The sequence below is a fragment of the Dama dama genome, chromosome 29, assembly GCF_033118175.1.
Source record: "Dama dama isolate Ldn47 chromosome 29, ASM3311817v1, whole genome shotgun sequence".
In the NCBI taxonomy this organism is placed as follows: Eukaryota; Metazoa; Chordata; class Mammalia; order Artiodactyla; family Cervidae; genus Dama; species Dama dama.
Window position 1 is genome coordinate 46,305,079 of NC_083709.1, and position 26,471 is coordinate 46,331,549.

At 36.3% G+C, this 26,471-nt stretch overlaps 1 protein-coding gene across 1 annotated transcript in view; it reads right to left on the reverse strand.

Moving 5' to 3' along the window:
* Positions 1–26,471, reverse strand: part of UHRF2 (ubiquitin like with PHD and ring finger domains 2) — a 71,132-nt gene that overhangs the window by 22,028 nt on the left and 22,633 nt on the right. Inside the window, exons 4-6 of the mRNA XM_061132620.1 lie at positions 13,796–14,014; positions 3,690–3,799; positions 1,554–1,740 (exon numbers count right to left, since the gene is read on the reverse strand). Of these exons, the coding sequence (XP_060988603.1) occupies positions 1,554–1,740; positions 3,690–3,799; positions 13,796–14,014 (516 nt within the window). The remainder of the gene's footprint in view (positions 1–1,553; positions 1,741–3,689; positions 3,800–13,795; positions 14,015–26,471) is intronic.

Sequence of the window (26,471 nt, forward strand, 5' to 3'; positions counted from 1 at the left end):
AGGCAGGAGAAGGGGACAAGAGAGGATGAAATGGTTGGATGGCATCACCAAGTCAATGGACATGAGTCTGAGTAAACTCCAGGAGTTGGTGATGGACAGGGAGGCCTGGTGTGCTGCAGTCCATGGGGTTGCAAAGAGTTGGACATGATTGAGCAACTGAACTGAACTGACTGATAAAGGAAATACATCACAGTTAGTGCTATTCCAGATGAGATTAGAAGAGCCAACCTATCAAGAGTCCAAGCAAAGAGATAAGTATAAAGGTCCTGAGGCATAATAAGGAATGGTATGTTCTGAAGAATACTGAAAGTAGGCAGAGGTTGGTTCATAGACAGCAAGGGTTTAGATTTTATCCTAAATTCAACAGGAAGACATTAGGGGTCTTAAACAGGTGAGTATTCTGATTCAGGATTTAGATCATTCTGCTGCTATGGCAAGAAGGATAGCTGGTAGATAATGTGAAAGCAAGAAGACTAGCTGTGCATTTATTATAGAGTTCCTAGTGACCCAGCTGGTCAAGAATCCACTTGTCAATGCAGGAGATGCCAGAGACTCAGGTTCAATTCTTGGGTTGCAAAGATCCCAGAGAAGGAAACAGCAACCCACTCCAGTACTCTTGCCTGGAAAATGCCATGGACAAAGGAGCCTGGCAGGCTACAGTCCATGGGGTCGTAGAATCAGACACAACTGAGCATACATGCACACATGCACACAGTTCAGGGTACAGATGGTGGTTGAAGTGGGTAATGAGAGTAGAACTGTACATCCAATAACATTAGCAAATCTTAGAGTATGTGACGAAGGAGAAGAGAGAATTGAAATGAAATTCAGCTTTTTCCTCAACAGGTGGATGAAACAATGGTATTATTTACTGATGACTGAGTGAGGAGTAAGATTTCAGTGGACATGTTTGTGGAAATCAAGATCTCCACTTGGAGTCACTAATTTTGTAATACTAGTCAAGCAAGCAGTTGAATATAGGAACATCAAGTTCAGGTAAGGCTGGGTCTGAAAATATAAATTCTGAACCATTTGCTCAGTATTTAAAGTCTCATCATTGCATGAAGTCATCTAGGGAGCACTTTGGAAAATAAAAAGAGGAAAGTGGTAAGAGATACAGTGGGAAAAATCAACTAAAAAACACTGTGTAAGGCTCTCTACAGTAATGTAAAGCATCTGAAGCAAAGGAGTAATTATCAAATTTGCATTTTTGAAAGAACACATTTTGAAAGAACATAGACTCATATTGGAGAAAGGACTGGAGGGATTAAAAAACGGAGTGAGATCAGTTCAGAAGCTGTTGTAGTAACTGAATAAAGGTACCAATGCCAAATAACCATTAGTTATACAATTTTAAGCACTTCAGTATATACTATGTAGGCCACTTGTCTTCTGAGATGGACCACATCTCTGCCAGGAGAAGACATGTATCTCTCTCAATAAATCCACCCCTTACACATTTGTATCTTTAGAAATCTACTTTTGGGGCTTCAAATACATATTGCACATTCAGTTCTGACATAGTAACAACAAAAATCCCCTGATAATCATACCAGTATTCCTCTTCAGGGACCTTATCCAAAGGAGGATTCAGGCAGTAAATATGATAGGCCATGTTACATTCATCACATAGAACTTGCATGTTGGGTTCCTGTTTTCCACCACATACATGACAGGAGCAAGAACGGCATTTCTTATTTGGGTCTCCACCACAAGAGTCACATTCAGGGTCATTTTTCCCTATTAAGAACAAAATTATAGCAAGCCCAATCTTAAAATCATTTTTATGTCTATGAATTTTATAAAGAAAAACCCATGAGAATAGCACACAGCTTTTTTTTTTTAAACAAAAAGAACCATATAGAATAATTCAGTTCAAGACTTTATTTTTTTTTTTTTTTTTTTTTAATTTTTATTATTTTTTTTTTTTCCAGTGGGTTTTGTCATACATTGCTATGAATCAGCCATGGCAGTTCAAGACTTTAATATTCCCCAAATGTGCATCAAGATGCATAGGGGTTATACAGTGAATTCATGGGGCATCATTAAGAGAGATTAAAATTTCCAGTGAAATAACTGAACAAAGTTGTTCCGAAATGGAAGTGTTAGGTAACATCTGTTCTGCAGATCCAAACCTTTCCCTAGGTGGACTAAACTAGGAGGGGTGCACCTATTAGAAGTCAGCAAATCCATTTTGGTTTTGCTATGCCCCCAACATACTCTTTATTAGTAAATACAGTACCTAACAGTTGACTTTTTTTTAATCTTGCTTATCAGTTGGTTCAGAATTCTGGCAACTAACAGGTTCCACTTATTGCCCACCCCTCCTCTGCCAGTCTCTCTCATCTAAATCCAAAGTACTTTTTGCCAAAATATTCATTTGAAATTATAAAATGAACACATATACACAAAAGTCTTATAGTAATGCTAACAGCAAAAGTTAAATTTAAGTATCAAAAGAGTAACAGTTGGATAAATTTTATGAAAAATGAGGTAAATTTATAAGAACTATAATATAGAGATAGCCAAAATGGAACTGCAGAGTAAATTTTTTAGGCAAAACTGTATAAACACACCAAGATGAATTATATAGATAAAGAAAGATGTCTAGAATGACATGTTGCCAAAGGTATGTTTAGATTTCTGGTTTAGAGAGATCAATGGCAGTCTGGCTGTGGCTCTGAAATGGTTTCCTTACACATGAGTTCAAAGTTGTAGCTAGAACATGAGTAGCAATGGGCAAAGAACATATATATGTAGATATACTGAGAGAGAAAACACAAGAAAAACCTAGTCAATTTTTCTTTTGTGTTTTACTGACAGCAAGTCACATTAAATAAGCTTACTCAACAAGTTACCCTTATTCCTAGAATATAACCATACAATCATACACAGTATGCCTTAAAGTTCTTAATTCAAGTCTAGATGTATTAGCACTGCAGTCTCAAAAAATGAGTATGGCTTAAACCAGTAACATGGAAGTCTAATAATTAATCTGTTAAAGAACTTGTCTTGTTCTAATTCTGCAAAACTGTGGTTAAGAAGAGGATAGGCAGGACTCTTTAATCTTGAATATGTCTTTTGCCAGGATATATGAGACACTGGCAAAAGCTCAATGAATTGTTCTCCACACACACACACAAATCAGAATTAACAGAGTATGAAACACTGTAACCTATTTGGAAAGATAGCAACTGAACTATGAAGGAAAAGACTTAGAATTTAGTCCTACCTTTGTTACCAACTAGCTGCATGAAATTACGTTACACACAATGAGGAGATGAGGCTACATTCTAAGGATTACATAAACCATCCATTACCTCCCAGAAATTCAGGGCTTAACCAGCATTATTCTTCTCAGGCTCTACTAGTATAAAAATAAGCCTCATTATTAATCTTAAATGGCCACATTACCAAAGTGGGTTTTTTTATCTGGACAGACTCTATAATAAAGGAAACAGCAAGAAAATGGCAATAAAATCCCAAGATGAGAAAATAGTCTTTGAAAACAAATTTTATCATTTGAGAAAAATCCATTAAACCAAACTGATCTTATATCAAAATGGCTGTCTTGAAAATAAATTTGTATGGTCTTTAGTTTTGTACTTCCTCAAAAGTCATTCCCTGGCCAGTCAACATGGCAATCCTAAACAATACATGCAGTCTCGGCCCGTAAGAAAGATCCATACTTAAAAACTTTCCATCTGCCAATGAAAGAGGATGGGCTCCAGGTTTCTCGATCTTGAAGATTTCATTTATGAATCTTATCTGACAGTCATTTAATTTTCCTTCAGATCCCCTGTTTAAAAAAGGAAGAAAGGTCAGCAAAATCTAAACCATATGCAAATAGTAATTAAAAGTCAGTTTCAAAACTCACTGAACACTACTAAAAATGGGGTAGTAGCTAATCACTGAATTATTGTTTCCAGCAGTAGGAAAAGTCCAGTGATTAATATTTGAAGTTAAAATGTAACTTTAGTTTAATATTAGGAAAAAAAAAAATCAAGACTTAGACCATTTGGTGAGAAGACACCTATCTTGTAAATTTAAAGATAAGGTAAAATGATACTCCAAATTAAAACAAAAGATTTAAACATATTTCCAATAAACATGCACTTTTCTGAGTAAACAGATGACCTCATTACAAAGAAGTCTTTCAAATACTAAGTCACATTTTTCACAGACATATTTATAGCTATTTGCATATACTTCTTCAAAGTTTCTTGCTGTAACTATAGATTCATATAACTCTCCTTTTAATCTATCAACTTTTGCTTTATATTTTAAGATATATTATTGGGTACATACAGACTAAGAATACTTAATTGTTCTTATGAAATGTCTTTCTATCTCTAGTAACGCATTTTGTATCACAAGTGTACCTTTGGTTTTTTTGGTTACTATTTGCTTGGTGATTTTTTCAAATATTTCACCTTTCTTTTAAAACTTTTAATGTCGAATGCAAACAAATGCAGAAAATTTATAGATAGATGTATAGTTTAGCCAATTAAAAGGCACATATCCTTGTAATCAACCATGACAAGAGACAGCACTATCAACTCCCTCAGCACTTCACATCCTCCCTCCCAAGTCAAAACCTCTTCACTCCCTCCCAAGAGCCATATTTACCTTAATTTTCTTCAATCTTCTCACCTGTCTTCCTCCCTAAGTATATGATATAGTTCTGAGTTTCAAAAACTAAATTCCCAATCTTTTCCCTTATAACTTGTTGACGAATCCCCACCATTTGTCCTACAGTTTCTCATGGTTTTGATTTTGATATCCACATTCCCTAAGTTTATTTCAGTTTTTTCTGTCATTTATGTTTCCAGTAAATCAGTAGTTGGTCTGGTGAAAAGGTCAAAAACCATTGCTTTGAGGCATGTTTTTAAAAATAAAGTTTTACTGGACACAGCAATGCCTATTCATTTATGTATTCTCTATGGCTGGTTTCATGCTACAGCAGCAGAGTTCAGTTGTGACAGAGACCATCTGGTGGCCAAAGGTTAAACTATTCACTATCTGGCTCTTTACAGAATAAAACTGCTGACCCTTCTCTCAATGTTTACTCAAATAGGTTCATTTTTGGAGTAAAATCATCTACAGGTCTATTTTCATCAGTAAGCACCTAATTATTTAGTTGTCTTTTCCTATGATGATAGCAGCCACAGACGCTCAATGACTAGATTAATTCACTGGGGACTGGATAATGTTGATATTCTAGTTCTTTCACTCCCTTTTCACTTATTTGCTGAAATAATTCCATAAAGAGAAACATGACCACATCAATTATTTGGTAACTCAGTGGTGTAACGCATATAACAAATACAAATGGAATATTTTCTTTAGCAGTTAAAAAAAAAATAGCTCTCAAACCTTCTATGTAGGTGACCAGTCAGCTTCTATATTACTAGGAGTTTACACGTTTGAGGTGTTTCAATCCACTTTAGTTATTATTTGCCTTATAGATGGTCAAATTGTCTCATCTTCTGTCAATGGAATCTTCCAATTGACTCTCAAATCTTTCTGACAAGAGTTTAGTAGTCTTTGTGGGCTTCCTTGTTAACTGCGAGACATGATGTTCCTAGTTCTTCTTGTACATTTCTGCCTCTGGCCTGTCATCATATCTCCAAGGAAGCCAGGTTTTTAGGGGTGTGTGTGTGTGTGTGTGTGTTTTTAGGGTGTGTGTGTGTGTGTGTGTGTGTGTGCTTAGTCGCTCAGTCGTGTCTGACTGACTGTGACTTCATGGACTGTAGCCTGTCAGGCTCCTTTGTCCATGGGGATTCTCCAGTTAAGAATACTGAAGTGAATTTTTATTTTATTTATTTATTTATTTCATTTATTTTTATTAGTTGGAGGCTAATTACTTTACAATATTGTAGTGGTTTTTGCTCAACAATAACTTCACCTCCAAAAACAAAAAAACAAAAAAAGAATACTGAAGTGGGTTGCCATGCCCTCCTCCATGGGATCTTCCCAACCCAGGGATTGAATCCAGGTCTCCCACATTGCAGGCAGATTCTTTACTGTCTAAGCCACCAGGGAAGCTGAAGAATATTGGAATGGGTAAGCCTATCCCTTCGCAGGGGAACTTCCCAACCCCGGAATCAAATCAGGGTCTCCTGCATTGCAGGTAGATTGTTTACCAGCTGAGCTATCTGGGAAGCCTTCTTTTAGGTGGAAATGGTTATTTCAAGACCAGAATTTAGGCACTAAAAAGCTTACTGCAACTGGACTGATTGCTATTTTCAGGCATTTTTAGTGGACAAAGCTACAAAATTGAGACATACACATTAATACATATACAACATACCTCATGAGATCATGCAAACACTTTCTGTTCAAATTCAGGACTGAAGGGCAAGTTTGCTTTTGACAAAGCAATTATTTATCTGTTTCTCTTTTCCTTCACGATCAGAAAACTAGAATCTTTCTTTCACGATCCTAGTTCTCAAAGACACCAGGGATGCCTAAATGAGAATGCTACAAGTACTTCTTTGCTTTACTCCACATTATACATAAGACATTTTCACCAGTTGTCATCAGGATTATAGAAAATACTTTAAAATTTCTTTGTGTATTTCTTCCATGTATTACAGTTATAACTATAGTGTCAGACCATTAAGCTGTTACATATTATATTTTCTCCTTTATGTACCTCCTTTAGTCCTATTTCTAGATATAGAAAATTTAACTTCAAGTTAGATGGCACTCCAAGGTGACTAGCAGAAGTAAAATCAAGTATCTCAAAGAACCCAACTTTAGTCAGTCCAATAGCAATTTTAAGATACACCCTAATTTCATAGATGTTAAAATACAGAAAAGTTAATTTCAGATTCTATGAAATACTGTATTTCCTGAATATCTATTCTAACTAGTTCTTAGAACAGGGTCTGACACACAGCAGCAAACAGCAACAAAAACAAAAATCAAAGCATTAACATTCTAGTGGTATGATTGGCAAAATAACAGGCCCCAAAGATATCTGTCATCAGCCCAGGAACCTATGAATATATTACCTTACATGGCAAACGGACTTTGCAGACATTATGAAGTTAATAACCTTTAAATAGGATTACCTAGATAGACCAAAGGTAATCATGGGGGATCTTGAAAAGTAGAAGAGGGAAGAAAGAGCCTGAAGGAAGATGTGACTAAAAACAAATAGTCGAAGATACAACTTTGTTGGCTTTAAAAATGGAGGAAGTAGGCCATAGGCCAAAGAACTGGGAGATCCCTAGAATCTGAAAAAGGCAAGGAAGTAAATTTTTTTTTCAGAGTTTCCAAAATGGAACACAACCCTGCTGATACTTTTAGCCCAGTGAAATTTGTAAGTCTTCTGCCTTACAGAGCTGTAAAATAATAAGTTGTATTATTTAAGCTGCTGCTGCTAAGTCGCTTCAGTCATGTCTGACTCTGTGCGACCCCATAGACGGCAGCCTACCAGGCTCCGCCATCCCTGGGATTCTCCAGGCAACAGCACTGGAGTGGGTTGCCATTTCCTTCTCCAATGCATGAAGTGAGAAGTGAAGTCGCTCAGTCGTGTCCGACTTGTTGAGACCCCATGGACTGCAGCCTGCCAGGCTCCTCTGTCCATGGGATTTTCCAGGCAAGAGCACTGAAGTGGGTTGCCATTGCCTTCTCCAATTTAAGCCACTAAGTCTGTGGTAATTTGTTACAGCAATAATAGGAAACTAATACAAGTAGGGCAAGAGAGAATAACAAATGTCAGATGATAATCAGTATCATAAAGAAATTAAGTTACACTAAAGGAGAATTTAAGTAACCCATGCCAGGTGTGTATGATTTTACATAGCACAATCAAGAAAGTTGTCTTTCAAAGTGATATGTGAATAAAGAAATAAAAGACAAAGCCAGTCAAATGAATACTGGTGTGGTGTAGACCAGTAAGAGGAAATGGTCAAGGGCAAAGGCTCTGAAACAGGAGCATGTCTGTATGATTAAGCAACACAAGGAGGCCAATATGGTTGGAATACAGTGAACTTTGATTTATAACTTGATATGGACATCAAGTTTATATTCTGTAAAAATGGTACATTCAATAATAAGATCATCACTACAGATGTTATGATAAACAAGTATAGATAAAATTTAGTAAATGAAACCCTATAAAATAGATGCAAAATATGGTAAGTATATTCATAGTTTGAGTGAAGTTAAATATTTTTTTTTTTTTGCTATAGGATTCAAATTCTACTTACGAAACTAATCTAGTATAATTTTATGTAGTATTAAGTATATAAGAGTAAGCGAATAAAATTTTGAAAAATGGATTTAAACCCTAAACTTTTATTTTCTTCAAAGCTCAAACAGAAACAGAAATGACAAGTGAAAAATAGAATATGTTAACTAGAATTAGATAATTTAAGCATATTCACTTTTTGGTACTCACATATTAAAAATTAGAAACAATAATAAACTTTAACTCCAAGTTCCCTTATCAAATCTCCAAGGCAGATTAAAAATCATGTCCTCTATTTACTTCTTCCTTTGCACCTTATAGTTCTATATAATCATTACAGGGGGAAAAAAAAAAAAAAAACTTTGTACAAAGAAATCTCAGCCCCAAAGACCTTAACTGAGAAGTTCTAATAAACATTCAAGAAAAGGACACAAAATTTTACCATAAAATAGAAAAATATTACAGCACACTATTTTTTATAAAATCAACATAATTTGTAAAGGATAGCTAGATAGGAAAGATAATGCAGATTTCACTCACTAACCCAAATGGAAAAATCCTACACAAAATACTGGCAAGCCAAATCCAGGAAAGCACACCTACAAAATACCTGTCAAACATTGTTAAGTACTGGTAAAATGTTCAACAAAGTTTCTTCTTGGTGATCAGGGTGGGAAAAAAAAAGATACCTATTCTCACCACCTCCTTCTAACAACATACTAAGTGGCAACTGGTTAATGAAGACAAAAGTTAAAGATCAAAGGAAAAAGAACACATAAATGTAATTCATGGAGAAGGGAATGGCAAACCACTCCAGTATTCTTGCCTGGGAAATTCCATGGACAGAGGAGCCTGGCGGGCTATGGTCCATTGGATTACAAAGAGTCGGACACGACTGAGTGATAACACAAACATAATTCACAGATTATGATTACAATCATAAAAACCACAAAACAATCTACATGGAAATTAAAATAACTATAGTAAAGCTAATGGATCCAAAATCAAAGGTTATTTACATACCAGTAAGAAAGAAAAAAGAAATTTAAAAGGATTTATTTATAACAACAAGTGGTACCTGAAGCTAAATAAGAATAAAAGATACATAAGATTAGACCTCTGGAGAGAATTCTACCAGGCCGAGTCATATAATTGTCTACATTCAAATATTTTGAATCTATAAAAACATTTCATATGGTCCAATCTAATAAAAAGGGCTTCCCAGGTGGCATCGGGGTAAAAAATCCACCTACCAATGCAGAAGACACAGGGATATGAGTTCAATCCCTGGGTAGGGAAAATCTCCTTGAGAAGGAAATGGCAACCTATTCCATTATTCTTACCCAGAAAATCTCATGGACAGAGGAGCCTGGGGGTGGCTACAGTCCATGGGATCACAGAGTCAGACACTACTGAGCGCACATGCCTTACCTAATAAAAACATGACAAAATCATATTAAAGACCTAAATAAATGCAAAGAAATCACACTCATAGATTAGATTTAATCCTGTACCTATCAAATTCCTAATGGTTTTATGTAGACGTTACCAAGATGACTAGAATGCTCAGTCATATTATGAAAGTACGAAACTTATGTAAGGATATACAAAACAAACCAATGATACAAAATAGATATCAGATGGATGAATGGATGAATCAAACAGACACTCAGTGAGGTGATACTGAAAATGAATACAGGGAAAATGGCCTTTTAAATGAATGATGCCTGGAAAAATGATTCTTCACATGTATTAAGGCAAGTCTAATGTTTACCTCACATTGTACCAAAAAACCTACTTCAAGTGGATTAAAGAGCTAAAGAAAGGTGGTATTAAGCTTTTATAAGGTAATAATGGAGGATATCTTTATGTTCTACGAGTAGGGAGAAGTTTCTCCCCTCCGCTCCACTCCATGTTTTACTGAGATATAAGTGACATACAACTGTCTCAGTCTAAGGTGTACCAGACCACCTGACCTGCCTCCTGAGAAATGTGTATGTAGGTCAAGAAGCAACAGTTATAACTGGACATGGAAAGACAGACTGGTTCCAAATAGGGAAGAGTATGTCAAGGCTGTATATTGTCACCCTGCTTATTTAACTTATATGCAGAGTACACCATGAGAAACGCTGGGCTGGATGAAACACAAGCTGGAATCAAGATTGCTGGGAGAAATATCAATAACCTCAAATATGCAGATGACACCACCCTTGTGGCAGAAAGTGAAGAAGAACTAAAGAGCCTCTTGATGGAAGTGAAAGAGGAGAGTGAACAAGTTGGCTTAAAGCTCAACATTCAGAAAACTAAGATCATGGCATGTGGTCCCATCACTTCATGGCAGAGATGGGGAAACAATGGAAACAGTGACAGACTTATTTTGGGGGGCTCCAAAATCACTGCCGATGGTGACTGCAGCCATGAAATTAAAAGATGCTTGCTCCTTGGAAGAAAAGCTATCCAACCTAGATAGCTTATTAAAAAGCAGACATATTACTTTATCAACAAAGGTCTGTCTAGTCAAAGCTATGGTTTTTCCAGTAGTCATGTACAGATGTGAGAACTGGACTATTAAGAAAGCTAAGTGCTGAAGAATTGATGCTTTTGAACTGTGGTGTTGGAGAAGACTCGAGAGTCCCTTGGACAGCAAATAGATCCAACCAGTCCATCCTAAAGGACATCAGTCCTGAATATTCATTGGAAGGACTGATGTTGAAGCTGAAACTCCAACACTTTGGCCATCTGATGCAAAGAACTGATTCATTTGAAAAGACCCTGATGCTGAGAAAGAATGAAGGAGGGAGAAGGGGATGACAGAGGATGAGATGGTTGGATGGCTCATCACTGACTCGATGAACATGGGTTTGGGTGGACTCCAAGAGTTGGTGATGGACAGGGAGGCCTGGTGTGCTGCAGTCCATGGGATCACAAAGAGTCAGCCACAACTGAGCAACTGAACTGAACTGAAGGTGTACAACATGACTTGATATACAGAAAAGTGATTACCGCAAAAAGATTAGTTAACATCCATCACCCCACAGTTACAAATTTTTTCCTTGTGATGAAAACTTTTAAGATCTACTCTCTAAGCAGCTTTCAGATATACAGTACATTATTAACTATAGTCACCATGCTGTACATTATATCCCTAGAACTTATATATCATATAATTGGAAGTTTGTACCTTTTAACCACTCTCACTCATCTCCCACCCTGACCAGCCCTCAGAAGGTTTCTTAAATCAAGACACAGAAAGTATTCAACCACTTAAAATTAAGACTACTATTCAAACATAGGGAAAAAAAGATAAGCCACAGAATTGAAGTAGGTATTTTCTCCACATATAACTGAAATGGTCAAGTCACCATAACTAGAACTCCTAAAATTTCAATGAGAGACTACCTAATTAACTACAACATACACCAATGCTTGAAACAGGATCCTTAATGCTTGAAACAGGATTCTTACAAGAGATATCCAAATAGCCAATAAACATATGGTTCTCAATCTCATTAATAGTCAGGGAAACGTAAATTAATGCCACAATAGTATATTATTAGAAACTCACCTGAGTACCAAAAACTCAAGTCTGACAAAATTAAGTGTGGTTAAGAACGCAGAGCAATTTGAACTCACCATGGTCAAAGTGGAATCTGGTACAACCACTTAAATATTTGGTTCTATCTACTAAAATTAGAGATGCACAAGTTCTACAATCAAGTGATTCTACTTCTAGACAAGACCCACCCAACAGAAACTACACACATAAGCACCAGGACAGAAGTATAATGTCATGGAAGCACTGTCTGTAACAGCACCAAACTCTTTCCAGTGAAGGGAAAAGATTTCTAACAATGAAAAAAACTTCCCATCCACAAGCCAAAGTGACTCCTTATTTGGCTCCTGTATCCTTAACAAGTCTAGTAAAAACCTAAATGACAGCAAACATAAGCCTTTATAGGACAGTGTGTTTTATTTTGGGACAGTCCTCAAATACCACCATTTTCTCATGAGTCAATACTTGCCTATCTATCATTTCCACTCAATCTTATCTCTAGTCCCTAAAGCCAGAGTGCTGCACTCTTTAATTTACCTCAGAATTACTCAGGAAAACATTTTAAATAGCAAGCTTTTTTAGCTCAATGTTATGAGTATTGCTGTGTATACATGCTTTTTTTTCACTTCCTACACCTATGTATCTCTATATAACTAATTTATGTAGATGCTTTCTCCTTTCCTTCATGATTTGTATCCATGTGAGAATTTCAAGCTACTTAGAAATCTGTTAATTGAGTTATTACATCCTTAGCCTGACAACAGAATCACATTTGGGTTTCCACAAAGTTCTCAAATGGTTTTCTAAAATAAAAGCTCACAATCTTTTTATCTTAGGAGTCAGCAGACTTTTTCCATGAAGGGTCAGAGAGTAAGTAGTTTAAAATTCTGTAAGTTTCATGTTTGCAGTCATTCAACAATGCTGTTGAGCACACAGATAAAAAAGCCAGTCTTAGCTAAAACATAAATGGGCACTGCTGTGTTCCAATAAAAATTTCTTTTCATAAAACAGGTAGCCAATGGGCCATAGTTTACCAACCTCTGCATTATATTGCTCATCATAAGCAGATGCTTAATCTTAGATTTGTCACCTCAATGTTAAACTAGATATATATGTATCCCTCATATATATGTACAATGCATTTAACCAGAATTTTAACCAGAATTTAACAAGTATGTTAGTTTGGCTGCTTCTCTTAAGTAAAAGAAAACTGTCAGGGTCATTCTAGTATCTGCAATGCTCAATAAAACAGATGTACTTTTAAAATTCACTCTAAAGAAAAATGCATAAAAACGCACACACAAGGTTTTTACTTAAGCATCATGATAAAGAATTGGAAATACTTTAGCAGACTTTTTTTTAAAAGTAAATTAGTGACTATTTATCCAATACATTTTATTCAGAAGAACTGAACACAAAACAGTGTTGACAACATTTTTCCAAGTTTAAAAAGGTAGCTTTGAAACAATGCATAGTACTTGTATCACTTGAAGGAAATATCTAAAAGTATTTCTTAAAGAATTAACAATGGAAGTATCTGAGTGATATTAAATCTTGGGTGACATTTTACCTTTTAAATTCTTCTCAAAGGAGGTTTTAAATTCCTAAGTTAAATAAAATTACTATAAAGGAAAATTTTTGCTAGTCTTGCAAGTACAGCAGACAGGTGGCTAGGTAGACATTCATTTCTATTGTATCAACAGATCTTCACAGCAAACATAGCTATTGAAACACTTCTGTATATTATTGGTTTAGCCTAGTAGAATCCTGTACAGTAGGCAAAAATTTCTCTAATAACCTGTTCAATTATTTCCAAGGTGCTTTTAAATAATACCTCCAGCCTTAAAGTAGCAATGGAGATTTAAGGGTCATTCTTTATAAAAAATTCAAGAAATTTATTAAAAAGTTTTCCTCTAGTATGGAAATTTCCATCTTTCATGGATTCCATCTTTTTTTTAAATTAAAGAACATGTGCTTAACACTTAAAAATTACATTCCTTAATTCAGTAATTAAATGGCATCAGTGAAGAGAATCTTACCCCAAGAAAACAGTCACACGAAGTTCTTTTTTGGTCCTTGAGATTGTCTTCAATGTAGTGATTTCTGCATCAAACCAAAATCCTCTATTACTAGGACTTTCTACATTGTAATTAACCATTACCACATCACCAATATTTAGTTCATTCCATCTCAAAGTGGTTCTAGCTCGTGGTCGAAGATCCTTGACATTTATTTCTACAGTACCACTTTCTGGATATCTGAGGAGAAAGAATCACAGAATACTGCTTATGATTATGATTATCAGCATGGAAGACTAAAATTACATGCAATATGTATAAAAGCCTAATACTTTTATTCTTAATGGCACTTAAGTAAATGATATTTATGATTTTAAATGCCAGAATAAACAAGTCTTGTTAAAATCTTAGTAAGTCATTCTTAACTAGCTTGAGGAGGGAGTTGGTGAGGAATGATGAATAGGGGTAGGTAAAAAAACCAAGTTCTTCTTTTCTACATTTTCTTAACCCCCATTTAAAAATTACTTCAGTAAGACTAGATGCTGATCTCTTCCTGAACTTGGAACTAGTTGATCCAGCTCTGCCATTTGCTTTATGCATAATAAGAACATGCGTGAGTGCTAAGTTGCTTCAGTCATGTCTGACTCTGTGCGACCCTCTAGACTGTAGCCCATCAGGCTCCTCTGTCCATGGGATTCTCCACGCAAGAATACTGGAGAGACATGCCCTCCTCCAGGGATCTGCCTGACCCAGGGATCTAACCCGCGTCTCAAAGTCTCCTGCACTGGCAGGCAGGTTCTTTACCATTAGCGCCACCTGGGAAGCCCATGCGAAAGAATTCCAGTAGAATCTTGATCTTACTTGAATTTCTAAAGGTTTAACAAACCTAAACCTGACTTGAACTTAAAACAAGGTTCCTCCATTTGGGGCCTATCATCTGGTATCCACAGGCAAAAATAGCAATGTAACAGTCCACAGTGGTTTCTACAACATTAATAAGATCTGTTGTCTTTATGTATTGCTTGCTAATAGAGGGATAAGGAAACAAGTAATTTCTGGTTTGTGCTCTTGGAAAACTCAGTCTCCTGGGGTAGGTCAAACTACTGTAGCAGTGGTTCTCAAACCAGTGGTTCCATTTGGGAACATGCTATAAATGCAAACTCCTAACTCCACTTCTGATCTGACTCAAACTCTGGGAGTGAGGCCCAGTGGTCTATTTTCACAAATCCTCTCAGCAATTCTCAAGCTTACTCAACTTTGATAAACTGCTGTGCTATATAGAAACACAAGAATTGTTCAGTATCACAGTGTTTTTTGACGGCATTAACAAGGTAGTAACTAAGGGAAGAGACCATTAACCCTTAACCAATTGAGTGACCTACTCAAAATATAAGTGAGCCTGAAGTTGGAAACAGCTCTAGCAGCTTGTCTCAGTTCTTCCAAATCAAACAAGTACTATGCAGGCCTAGGACTCTCACAGTATGTCTAACTTATTTATAATAAATGGATATTAATCCTGGTGGGATTTTAGTTAATCACTCAGTTTAATCAAACTTCTTCAAATTTTAGTTAAGCAGAGAAGAAAAAGAAAAAAATCCTCAGACTAGCAAGGGGCCTTAAAAAGGATCTGGTCCATTTACCCTCAGTGCTACAATTCCCTTTTACCACAAGCCTCCAAGCAACCTCTGCTTGGACAGTAAGTGAGAAGAGGGCAGTTCTAACTCTAAAAAAAGTCACTTTGTTTTCACATAGCTCTGACATAGGAAAGAGAATATACTTGATACTAGACCAAAGATAAACACAATGAGTTCCACAGCTGAAGTGCCAGGAAGAAATCTACACACTGTCTCCACTAAAGACCTAATCCTTGACAGTCTAAGTTGGTCACCCTGCCACCCTTTAAGTATAAAATATTATAAATGAATTTCCTTCAACTTATGTACATAAGGTTTTGAATCCTTTATCATCCTGTCTCTTCACTCAAAATATGTTCTATTTTCAACCTGCCTGGGTTTAAATTCCATTTTAGCTTCCTACTACTGTGTATCCTTGGGAAAGTTACCAAACTTCGCTGTTTTAGTTTTACCTGTGTTTACTTTACACATGACTATCTCTCATGTGTAAAACATACCTAATGGTTAACTAACTAGCCCATATGGTTGTTTTGAAAACTAAAATGGTGAAGAATTTTAACTAGCTATTTCAGGGCTTTTCTAATTCTAAAGTAGTGAATGTGTTTCCTGACTCAATATTCTTAAGGCCATAAATGATAGAATAGAAAATTATTCTTTTATAGGAGATCCTTTTCTCAACTGTAACATGACTTTTACATCCTGACATTATCATATACTTCTGTATGATTAATATAGGAAAAAAAGGGTATTTCACTGGCATGAACTCTCCATTTGCCTATGATTGCCAAAGTTAGATACCAAGAATGGAAATATTTTAAATAAAAGTTTTAAAATCATATATAAAATCATGTTTACTGGAGATGAGTCAAAATAAACCATTCCCTACATCAAAGGAATTTAAGCTATGTTTGCCCTGAGACTAAGTTTGTATGACTTCAGAACAGAATTACATTGTAGAACATACAAATACACAGTCCTTATGTATAGTGCGTAAAAGTCATGAAAATGAAGTATCGCCAGAGATGTTAAGTCAGCTGCTAAGTAAGAAGACATAGAAAGGACCCATAAAACTATTTTTACCAAAGTCAAGAACATGCTGAGGCTCAATTATCACTTTTATTCTTTTCCTCAGCATCTTCATTTACACATATCTTAACATCACACAGGGATGACTAAAATGCTCTAACCCAAATTTCTCTTCGGATTCACATATCCAACTACATCTCTAACATGTATTTCAGGAGCGCCTCAAATTCAAGAAATTCCCCCATCCTCTAATCTGCTGATGCTCAATATTCTTTACAGTAAATTTTTCATACTCCCAGAAATTGAAGTTATCCCCAATTTCTCCATCATTACTAAGTCCTCCTTACACATACTGTCAACACTTCTTTAATGTAACTCTATATCCTCAGTAAAGGCCTGCATTTCTCTGAGGCTGTCAAGGCCAATTCATCTCACTGTTTTATTAGACTCCTTAGACTCCACCATACTTTTGCCAAAGACTCTAAAACACAGATCTACTTAAAACATTTTGTGAAGCCTGATAACAATGTGTTCATAGGCTGTAGGAAAACAGGCATTCTCAAACACTGCTGATGGGAATACAAACTGGTATGGTCTCCTTGAAGAGGGGAATTCGGCAATACCCAGCAAAACTGCCTATGTATTTACCTTTTGATCCAGGAATTCTACTCTAGGAATCTGTCCCAAACATTAAGAAACAAAACACCCCATGAAGACACATACACAAGGCTATTTATAGCTGCACTATCTGTAACAGCAGGACTAGAAGTAACCAAATGTCCACAATAGGAAACTACTTACTACAAGATACAGTTATATAATGGAAAGGAATATGACATTTGCTGGAGTGATACATATATATGGAGAGATATATTAACTCATAAAACCCAAGATGCAAACAATATTTATCTTCTACCAATTAAGTATGTGTTGAAATAAATATATTTGTACATGGACTTTCCATGCAGTGCTAGTGGTAAAGAACCTGCCTGCCAATGCAGGAGAAACAGGAGACTTGGGTTGAATCCCTAGGTCAGGAAAATTCCATGGAGGAGGGCATGACAACCCATTCCATTATTTGTGCCCGAAGAATAGCTTCCCAGGTGGCTCTGTGGTAAAGAGTCCGCCTGCCAATGCGGGAGACACGAGTTTGATCCCAGGATTGGGAAGATCCCCTGGAGGAGGAAATGGCAACCCATTTCAGTATTCTTGCCTGGAAAATTTCATGGACAGAGGAGGCTGGTGGGCTACAGTCCATGGGGCTGCAAAAGAGTCGGACACAACTGACTTATATGTGTACATATGTAAGTGTGTATATGTGTGAGAGTATATATGTAATCACACACACAAATACTTATATTTTGAGATAAAAGGATAAACCAAAACTCATTTACCACAAAGAGAGACAAGAAATAGGCTAGCAGGAACCAAGATGGACACTGCTTTTCTTAATGTACTTATTTCAACGTTTTTCCTTTAGAACCACATAATGTTTCACATGATCATAAATTTACAAAATGTGATAAATAGCTAAAGATCAAAAGCAAAATGAAAAAAGTGGCTTAAATACAAACTCTTAAGTGACTTGAAAATACACTAGATTAACTCTTTATTCCTAGTGGAGTTATACTTATCTACTAAGGACAAAGTAAAAAATACACCAACTTTTCACTAATATTGTTTGCAATAGTAGTAGCACTATTAATCTGAAACCATCATATGAGTAGAATAAAGCAAGGTAATGCTGACATTATCAGAACTATGATTCTTGGGTAAGAGAAGAAATAAAAGATTAAATGATAGCCTTTCAACTCTAAAATTAATTGGAAGTATCAGTACAAACTTCCTAGCTGTTTCCAATGTGAAGACCTAGAAAGAAACACGATCAAAAAGTATCAATGAACATCCAACTATACACTCTAAACAGCCAAAGATCCTTAAAGAAATGGCTGATACAGGGTGCTTGGGGCTGGTGCACTGGGATGACCCAGAGGGATGGGATGGGGAGGGAGGTGGGAGGGGGGTTCAGGATGGGGACCACATGTACACCCACGGCAGATTCAAGTCAATGTGTGGCAAAACCAATACAGTGTTGTACGGCAAAACCAATACAATGTTGTAAAGTAAAATAAATAAATAAATTAATTAAAAAAAAAAAAAAAAGAAATGGCTGAATCCAGTCCTGGGCAGGAAACAGGAGAGCTTGGGACATCCTGTTGTACCTGAATGTAAAGAAATCCTCATTAAGTCAGGTTCGACTTGAAGGAGCTTCCACAGGCCAGAGATGAGACAACTTGGGCACCACAAAGAGCTGAGTTAGATTAAAGCAAGTATTAAAATCCATTAGTTCACATGATACTTAGTAAAAATCTCACTGATCCTGGAGGATCCTTTGGAGAATGCTAGGGAATTTACTCACTCTGAACACTGAAAAAGTTCAACAATTGATAGTTTATTCTACCCTTCGTATATGAATCAACTGTTAAGGAGTCCTTTATGAAAGACCTATAGGTAACAAATGAAGGAAAGAGAATGAAATATTACCATTTTTACATTTCATTACATAGCAACTATAGGTAAAGGCTGTGTGGGTGCTCAGTCACTCAGTTGTGTCCAGCTCTTTGTAACCCCATGGACTACAGCCCCCCAGGTTCCTCTGTCCATGGGATTTTCCAGGCAAGAATCCTGGAGTAGGTGGCCATTTCCTACTCCCAGGGGGTCTTTCCTGGCCTAGTGATCAAACCTGCATCTCCTGCATTAGCAGGCAGATTCTCTTCCACTGCACCACCTGGGAAGGTAAAGGTTAATGGCTACTAAAACCATTAAAAGCTGGCAGGAAATTTCACAATGTATTTATCAGACTGACAACACTTAAATCTTACCACAAGAAAAGAACAGGGAGGCAGGTATTATACGTTTCTCAATGTCATGCAATAGGTAAATAAATACCATCTCTAAACCAGCCTTATCAAATGATGAAATTTAAAACCTATCAAACCTCTAGGTACATATATATGGATGGTTCTGCATCCATAGAGTCAACCAATCACTGTTGGAAAATAACCAGAAAAAAATTCCAGAAAGTTCCAAAAAGCAGTTCAATTTGCCGGGTTCCAACAACTATTTATACAGCATTTTTTTCCCAAATGTTTTATTTATTGGACACACAGCATGTGGGATCTTAGTTCCCCAACCAGGGATCAAACCTACTCCCTCCATCGGGAGCTCAGAGTCTTAACCACTGGACCATCAGGGAAGTCCCGATACAGCATTTACATTGTATTTGGGCTTCCTGGTGGCTCAGACAGTAAAGAATCTGCCTGCAATGCAGGACATGTGAGTTCGATCTCTGGGTTGGGAAGATTCCCCTGGAGAAGGAAACGGCTACCCACTCCAGTATTCTGGCCTGGAGAATTCCATGGACAGAGGAGCCTGGTGGGATATAGTCCATAGGGTAACAAAGAGTCAGACACAACTGAGCACTTTCACTATATAGTATTTACAACTATTTACAGAATATCAACATTCTATTAGGTATTACAAGTCATCTAGACATGATTTAAACAAGAGGATGTGTATAGGTTATACCCCAAAAAGTCATTTTTTATAAGAAACTTGAGCATCCATGGATTTTGGTATGCACTGGGATCCTGGAACCAATGCCCTATGGATACCAAGGGATGACCGTATAAGCTTTCAGGAAACTAACATTAACAGAAATGTAAACTCCCAACTGTGGGAAAACTGAATAAACTGTCACCTGCATAAACAAATAGTAAGGAAAAAAAAAAGTAGGGGGGATCTGTAGGTTGAGACTTAACATGCAATGGATGAATTTAATTTTAACCTTATCTGTACATTCCAAGAATATGTTTTAAAAACAAATAAGTCTGAACATTGACTGGTTATTTGATTTTAAGGAACCATTGTAAATTTCAGGTGGGATTTTTTTTTTTAATGTGTTGGGGTCCCCTCGTCAGGTTCAGTGATTTGTTGGGGGAACTCACAGGTCTCATTCTCACAGAAGAGCACACAGTTCTTCCCATGGCTATGATTTACTATAATGAAAGGATACAAAGCAAATTCAGCAAAGGAAAAAAAAAAATAAGGTTGAGTCCAGAGGAATGCAGGTACAAGCTCAAGCAGTCCATTCCCAGTAGTCACATAAAATGTGCTTAATTCCTTCAGCAACAAATTCTGACAACATATGTGTTATAATGTTGTCTACCAGGGATGTGCAGTAAAGAATGCTCAAGAGTTTTATTAGGAATTGATCACATCAGCACTCAATATCTAGCACATACCAAAATTCCAGACTCTCAGAAGCAGGTATTCAGCATAATCCATATTTCTTTTGTAGAGCTTATGCACAGTATACCATTTTTATCAAGGAATGAGAATCCTCCTGAAAGTTAGCTCCCCAACACCAGCCAAAGGTCAACCATACACCGACCTTTCAAAGAGTAGTAAATCTCTGGCTTGATATTAGCTCTCTTCTGCACACTTTAAAAAGAATCCATTTAGCTATTTTCTCAGTTGAATGCTCTTAAGATGTCAACAACAAGATGAACCAGGAAAGAGTGTGGCCTTGGCTCAGACACTGTAACAGATCTTAAAACTGCTGTGATTAAAAGTTGTCAGTTAACTGCAATCATTCCCTGTGGGTCAACAACAAGTTCTATCTTGAAGATCTGAGCAGTGTGCCCACCATAGCTGCTAAGGCTATTTCTGGTTGAAAACACTTAAAATTTGGGACTTGCTCCAAAATAATCCAGTGGTGGAGCCTGGGGATGCTGGCAGGGATTGAACAAGATTGGCCAGGAGGTCATAATGAGTGAAGATAGGTGATGAGTTCATTATACTTTCTCTCAACCTCTGCATAAGTTCAAAGATTTCTACTATAAAAAATAAAATGCTTTGGGCTTCAAGTTCAAACAAAAGGATCTTCCTACTTTTTTGAAGTTTTCCCACAGGTGTACGAAACTCAAAGTTAACACTCAAGGCTTACAATGAGGACAAGCAGCCTCCAGTTCCAAGCCATCACATTTCTGATTTCTATTCCCCAGATGCAACTGTTTAACTTTTAGCTATTTTTGTTCACCTCCACATTTACATTTAAGCAACGTGCTGACACTGCTTTTTACTTCAAACTTATTCTACCCACCCCTCATGTACAGCTCATTTGCCTCCATCCTCCTCTTCCTTAAACTTTACTAACACAAGGCATTGCTCTAAATGTTAACATTATTTACCTCTTAGGATAGAGATAGATATTATTCTATCCCCATTTTACAGACAAGGCAGAGAGGTTATTTGGAAAGAAGCAGCAGAAGCATGACTTAAACTGATCACCTGGCTCTAGACTCTTGCAAGGATTGATGAACTTGCCTGCTCTTAAGCACATTAAACAAACTGAGTTGTTTGTACATATCAGTATTTTTTTCTATATATCTTGACTAAATATTAATAAGTGTTCACAGCTAACTAATGAAGTATGCTTTAATTATACATCCGCTCTTCCACGGCTTTTGTTTTCTATTGCATGCTTAAGTTTTCTTTTTGGTTGCTAGTTGCTTAGTTTTCTATTTACATATGGTAAAGAATCTGCCTGCAATGCAGAAGACCCAGGTTTGATCTCGAGGCCGGTAAGATCCCCTGGAGAAGGAAATGGCAACCCACTCCAGTATTCTTGCCTGGAGAATTCCTTGGACAGAGGAGCCTGGTAGGCTATAGTCCACGGGGTCACAAAGAGTCAGATACAACTAAGTGACTAACACTCTCACTTTCACCGTGAATTATCCCCATTCTGCCACAGCTGTTAAAACTCCACCGTGTTCAGACATTTCAGGTATTCTACTAACCTTCTGGGTTGCAAAACTTTTTCTAGATACCTCTGTCCTATTCTTATCTGGATAGCTTGCTCGTCATTGATATCACACTGGGATCTCCTATCATTACTTCCTGTGTTGAATCCTATTTCCCAAATACCATGTTTTCCTCTTTCTTGGTTTAAGCCTTGAATGTGATAGAAGTGATTAGAATGCTCTTTCATATAAATAAATCTTTTTGTTCTCAGTTTTTTCCATATGTGTGTTTGTCTGTGCGCTCTATCGCTTGTGTCCAACTCTTTGCTCCCCCTGGATATGCCTACCTCCAAAGCAAAGCAAAGTCGGTCAGTCGTGTCCAACTCTTTGTTATCTCCAAAGTACCTGGTAAATCCAAGATCTGAACCTTCCTAAGGTTCTTCAACACCAATGTACTTGCTTGTTGTTGGCTTACACTCAGGTTTCAGCTCTTCATGGCCTGATAAGTTAGGCATCATTTACCCATTAGCTTCTTACCTTTCAAAAGTTTGTTGTTTTATCTTCTGTGTCTTACTTCTACCACATTTGTTTTTTGTCCTCAGGGGCTTATGCCTTTATTCTTTTACTGTCTTCTAGGAGGGTTTAAGAAGGAGTGGAGACAAACATGCATCTTAATCTGCCACATTTAACTGGAAATCTTTATTCACCTTTAGTGTGGTTTCTTATTACTGACCAGGTATTTTCTACAGTCCACCCATACTAGTCTACCCTCAGGTAACACCATATTTTCTACCTCCTTATCCTGGTATCCTAGCATTCTCCTCCTTCAGGAATACAGAATTATCTTCTCTACCTTATATTCTCAGAACTTAAGGTATTCTGAAAGTTAGGTGTGCATACTTCTATCACAACTTACACCTGTAAAATACCAAGTTTTCATTAAGAAGCAGGTACCATGTTCAAACTTTGGTGTGTTTGGGATGTAACAGGCTGACAAATGTTTGGAAACATGCAACTCATTAAATAAAAAAATCTTTTATATAACTACAGCTCTTGAAAAAATGTAATAAATCAACTATGACCATTGTGTTTTAGGATAGTTAAGTGGCAATGAAGAACCCTATACAGAGATAAGGAAAAGGTACTTTAAAGATTATGTTTTTGGCGTTCTTTAAAAGCAATGTTTAACAAAGCATTCCCTGCCTCCCATGGCATCAAAGGGCTGAAGATAAGCACTACAAATTGGTCCAAGCACTGGCTTCTTCCAGCATTGGCATTGAGGAAGACTGCAGGAGACTGCGTGAAATATTCTGGAAAGTGCTGGAAAGCTTTAAAAAAAATTCTAAAACAGGGCTCAAGATATCCCTCAAAATCTGAAGCTGAGAGGTAGGAACATATCAAAGCTGACTTTATCTAGACTGTGCCATGAGCCTACATACAGATATGGAAAGATGAGACTAGGGTCCTTTTTTTCCTCTTACACTTCATGCCCTCCTGTTCTGAGAACCTGAAGTCAAGTTATTACCCTAACAGAGATGTAAGACAGACTACTCTAGGTAGCTACTTTGCATCTTTGAGAGTAGAGAAACACTTTGGTGTTATACAGGCTATATTCTCAGATAAACCTTAAATATCCCTAAGTATTTCTTCCCAGTAACATTTTCATTGCTCTACATACTCTTCAGGTATCTTTTAGAGCTATCCTTCAGTATATGCTTTTGATGATCCTGAACTATGTGACATTTTAACAAAATCCAACTGTGTTCTCAATTAGCAAATCATTGAATAAAACCTGGGGAATTAAACTACAAGGAAATTGATTAAGCACAATTTTTACAACATGTTTGTTGTAAGAAAGTAAATGTACATTTCCTTAGGTGACTTGTAAGCTAACTAATCATTTTATAAGATTCAAACTGTATTAAGCAAAGTACTATCACTGCAACCTTCTTTCAAAACATGATTTCCTGGGGTTAAAATGTTTAAATAAGGACAACATTCATCTGGAGGCATGTTCTAGTTTAGCAAACCTTTAATGTCATACTACATGCAAAAAGAGAGCGTTTTTTAATCTAATAAGTAGCACTGCTAACTTTCACACCTTAAATGTAAAGCTTACTCACAGACAAAAATAACTTACTTAAAACTGCTTACAGTAGGACTTAAATACATACATGGAAATAAAACTCATTTGTACAACATGTTAACAATGGTGTATAACTTTTAATTGTTAGAACAATGTAATTAGGTTAAAAATACCTATGCCAAAGGTAAATTATTTAAGAGTACTTACCAAAATAACTTGGTCTTATTAATAAATTAAAAGCAGAAAGTTTAACTATTATTACCAGATACTTTTCAAGGTTGTTGGGGAAAAAGAGAACATGGTCAAGTAGATATTTACAAATGAAGAAATTAAAGCTCAAAGTTTAAACCAAGCAAAGCAAAAAACGTAACCAAAGACCTAGAATTCAAACCAAATTTCTGATCCTAATGCCTGAAAACTATGCAGCCTATAACAGAACCAATGATCTGTATACTTAATAAGGCCCCGGTTGCCTGTTTGAAAAGCAGATTCCTGGGCTCTACTCCAGGCCAACCCAATGCAGGGCGTGGGGCTTTGATAGCCCTCAGCAAACTGCACTACAGACACCTTACCTGGGTGAAGCCGCAGTTTTGCTGACCATCTTTGAGAAATACTACTATAAAGGAATGATGTATAAATTTGAAAAAGTGAAATCAACTGATATCTGTAGTCATTTTAACTAATATTTGTAGTTATTTTTCTAAGCACTAAGTTATCTTTTAACACGAGAAGAACAACAATAAGGTTAAAGATCTAACTTCTGCCCTCCTTTTGATTTTTATCCATTCAGAACACTTCAAGTCATAGAGGAAATATTCTAAGTTTTTGGCAAACATGTCAGCAACAACCAAGAAACAATGAAGCAGACTTGTCACTGTACCAAGGTTCTGAAACTTAACTTCTCATTTATAGCTCCCTACTCAAGATCAACATGACACTCTGACCTGATTTTTAAAAATCATACTCCTTTCCTCCTGTGAAAACCCAGAAATCATTCAAACATTTTTGACACTCTTTTAGAAACAGATCACATCAGTACATTCAAGAAAATCAGTTTTGTTACTTTATAGAACAATTTTTACTTAAAAATACCACTTGATTTTATTCAAAATTGGCTCACTGGCTTATATTTGTAGTAGCCATAATTAAGGCTACTCAAAAGCATGCACCACAAGCTCAGAATAACTAAAAAGAAAATCTTAAAAAGACTGCTGGTGGCAATGACAACATTATTCTAAGACATTTCACCAGATGGGTTTTTAATTGTAGCCTAGCATAAGTTACCCTCCAAGTCCTAAGTGATGCTCTTAACAGTTCCATTTGATCTCATTCCCATGGGTAGAGCCTTGAGACTGTGTTAAAAACAGCAGTTTAATAATCTATTTTTCCTCACAGAAAAAAAGAAAGCACACAGGTATTTGTTTATTGATTTAAGGTTTCTGTTCTGTGAAAGTAAAACTGGAGAGACTGACAGAAAAATTTTAAATATGTAAACATAACTGCTTTATAGTATTATATATTTATTTATATATTAAAATATTTTATAAGCAGGCTTCTCTCAAAGTGAGAGGTAGTCTGGTAGCGTGGTTCTAAGTATGTGCTTTTCCAAATCTCAGTCTACCTCTTATCAACTATTCAATACTGGGTATGTTAGCTAACTTATCTAAATCTCAGTTATTCCCTCTTTACACTTAGAAAAGTATCTACTCCATTGATTGTTTAACGAGGATTACATGAAATAATCCAAGTAAAGGACTTATAGAGTACCTGGCACATAGCATTGTTTTAAAAAGAGAATTATTAAACTATACTTTAAAAAGGGTATTTCAGAATAATTTACTAAAAATTCAAAATAAGAAGTTTGTTTCCAAGGTAAACCGACATTTCTATTCTAAATGTGAACACTATGGAACATGAAAGCTTATATGGTAATTTTCACATCATTATGAAAACTCTTAAAACTCATGTTTCAAGATTTCAACTTTGCCTAGCCACAGACAATTATTAAGATATAGAAATAAAGTAACTTTCATAAACATTTTCCCTCTTTAGATATACACTTCCTAGTTCAAACTACTAGAGGTTTCTAACTTACATTTCTCTTTATAGAAATCAGCTCCAATTTATAAACCAAGATCTCTAAATTA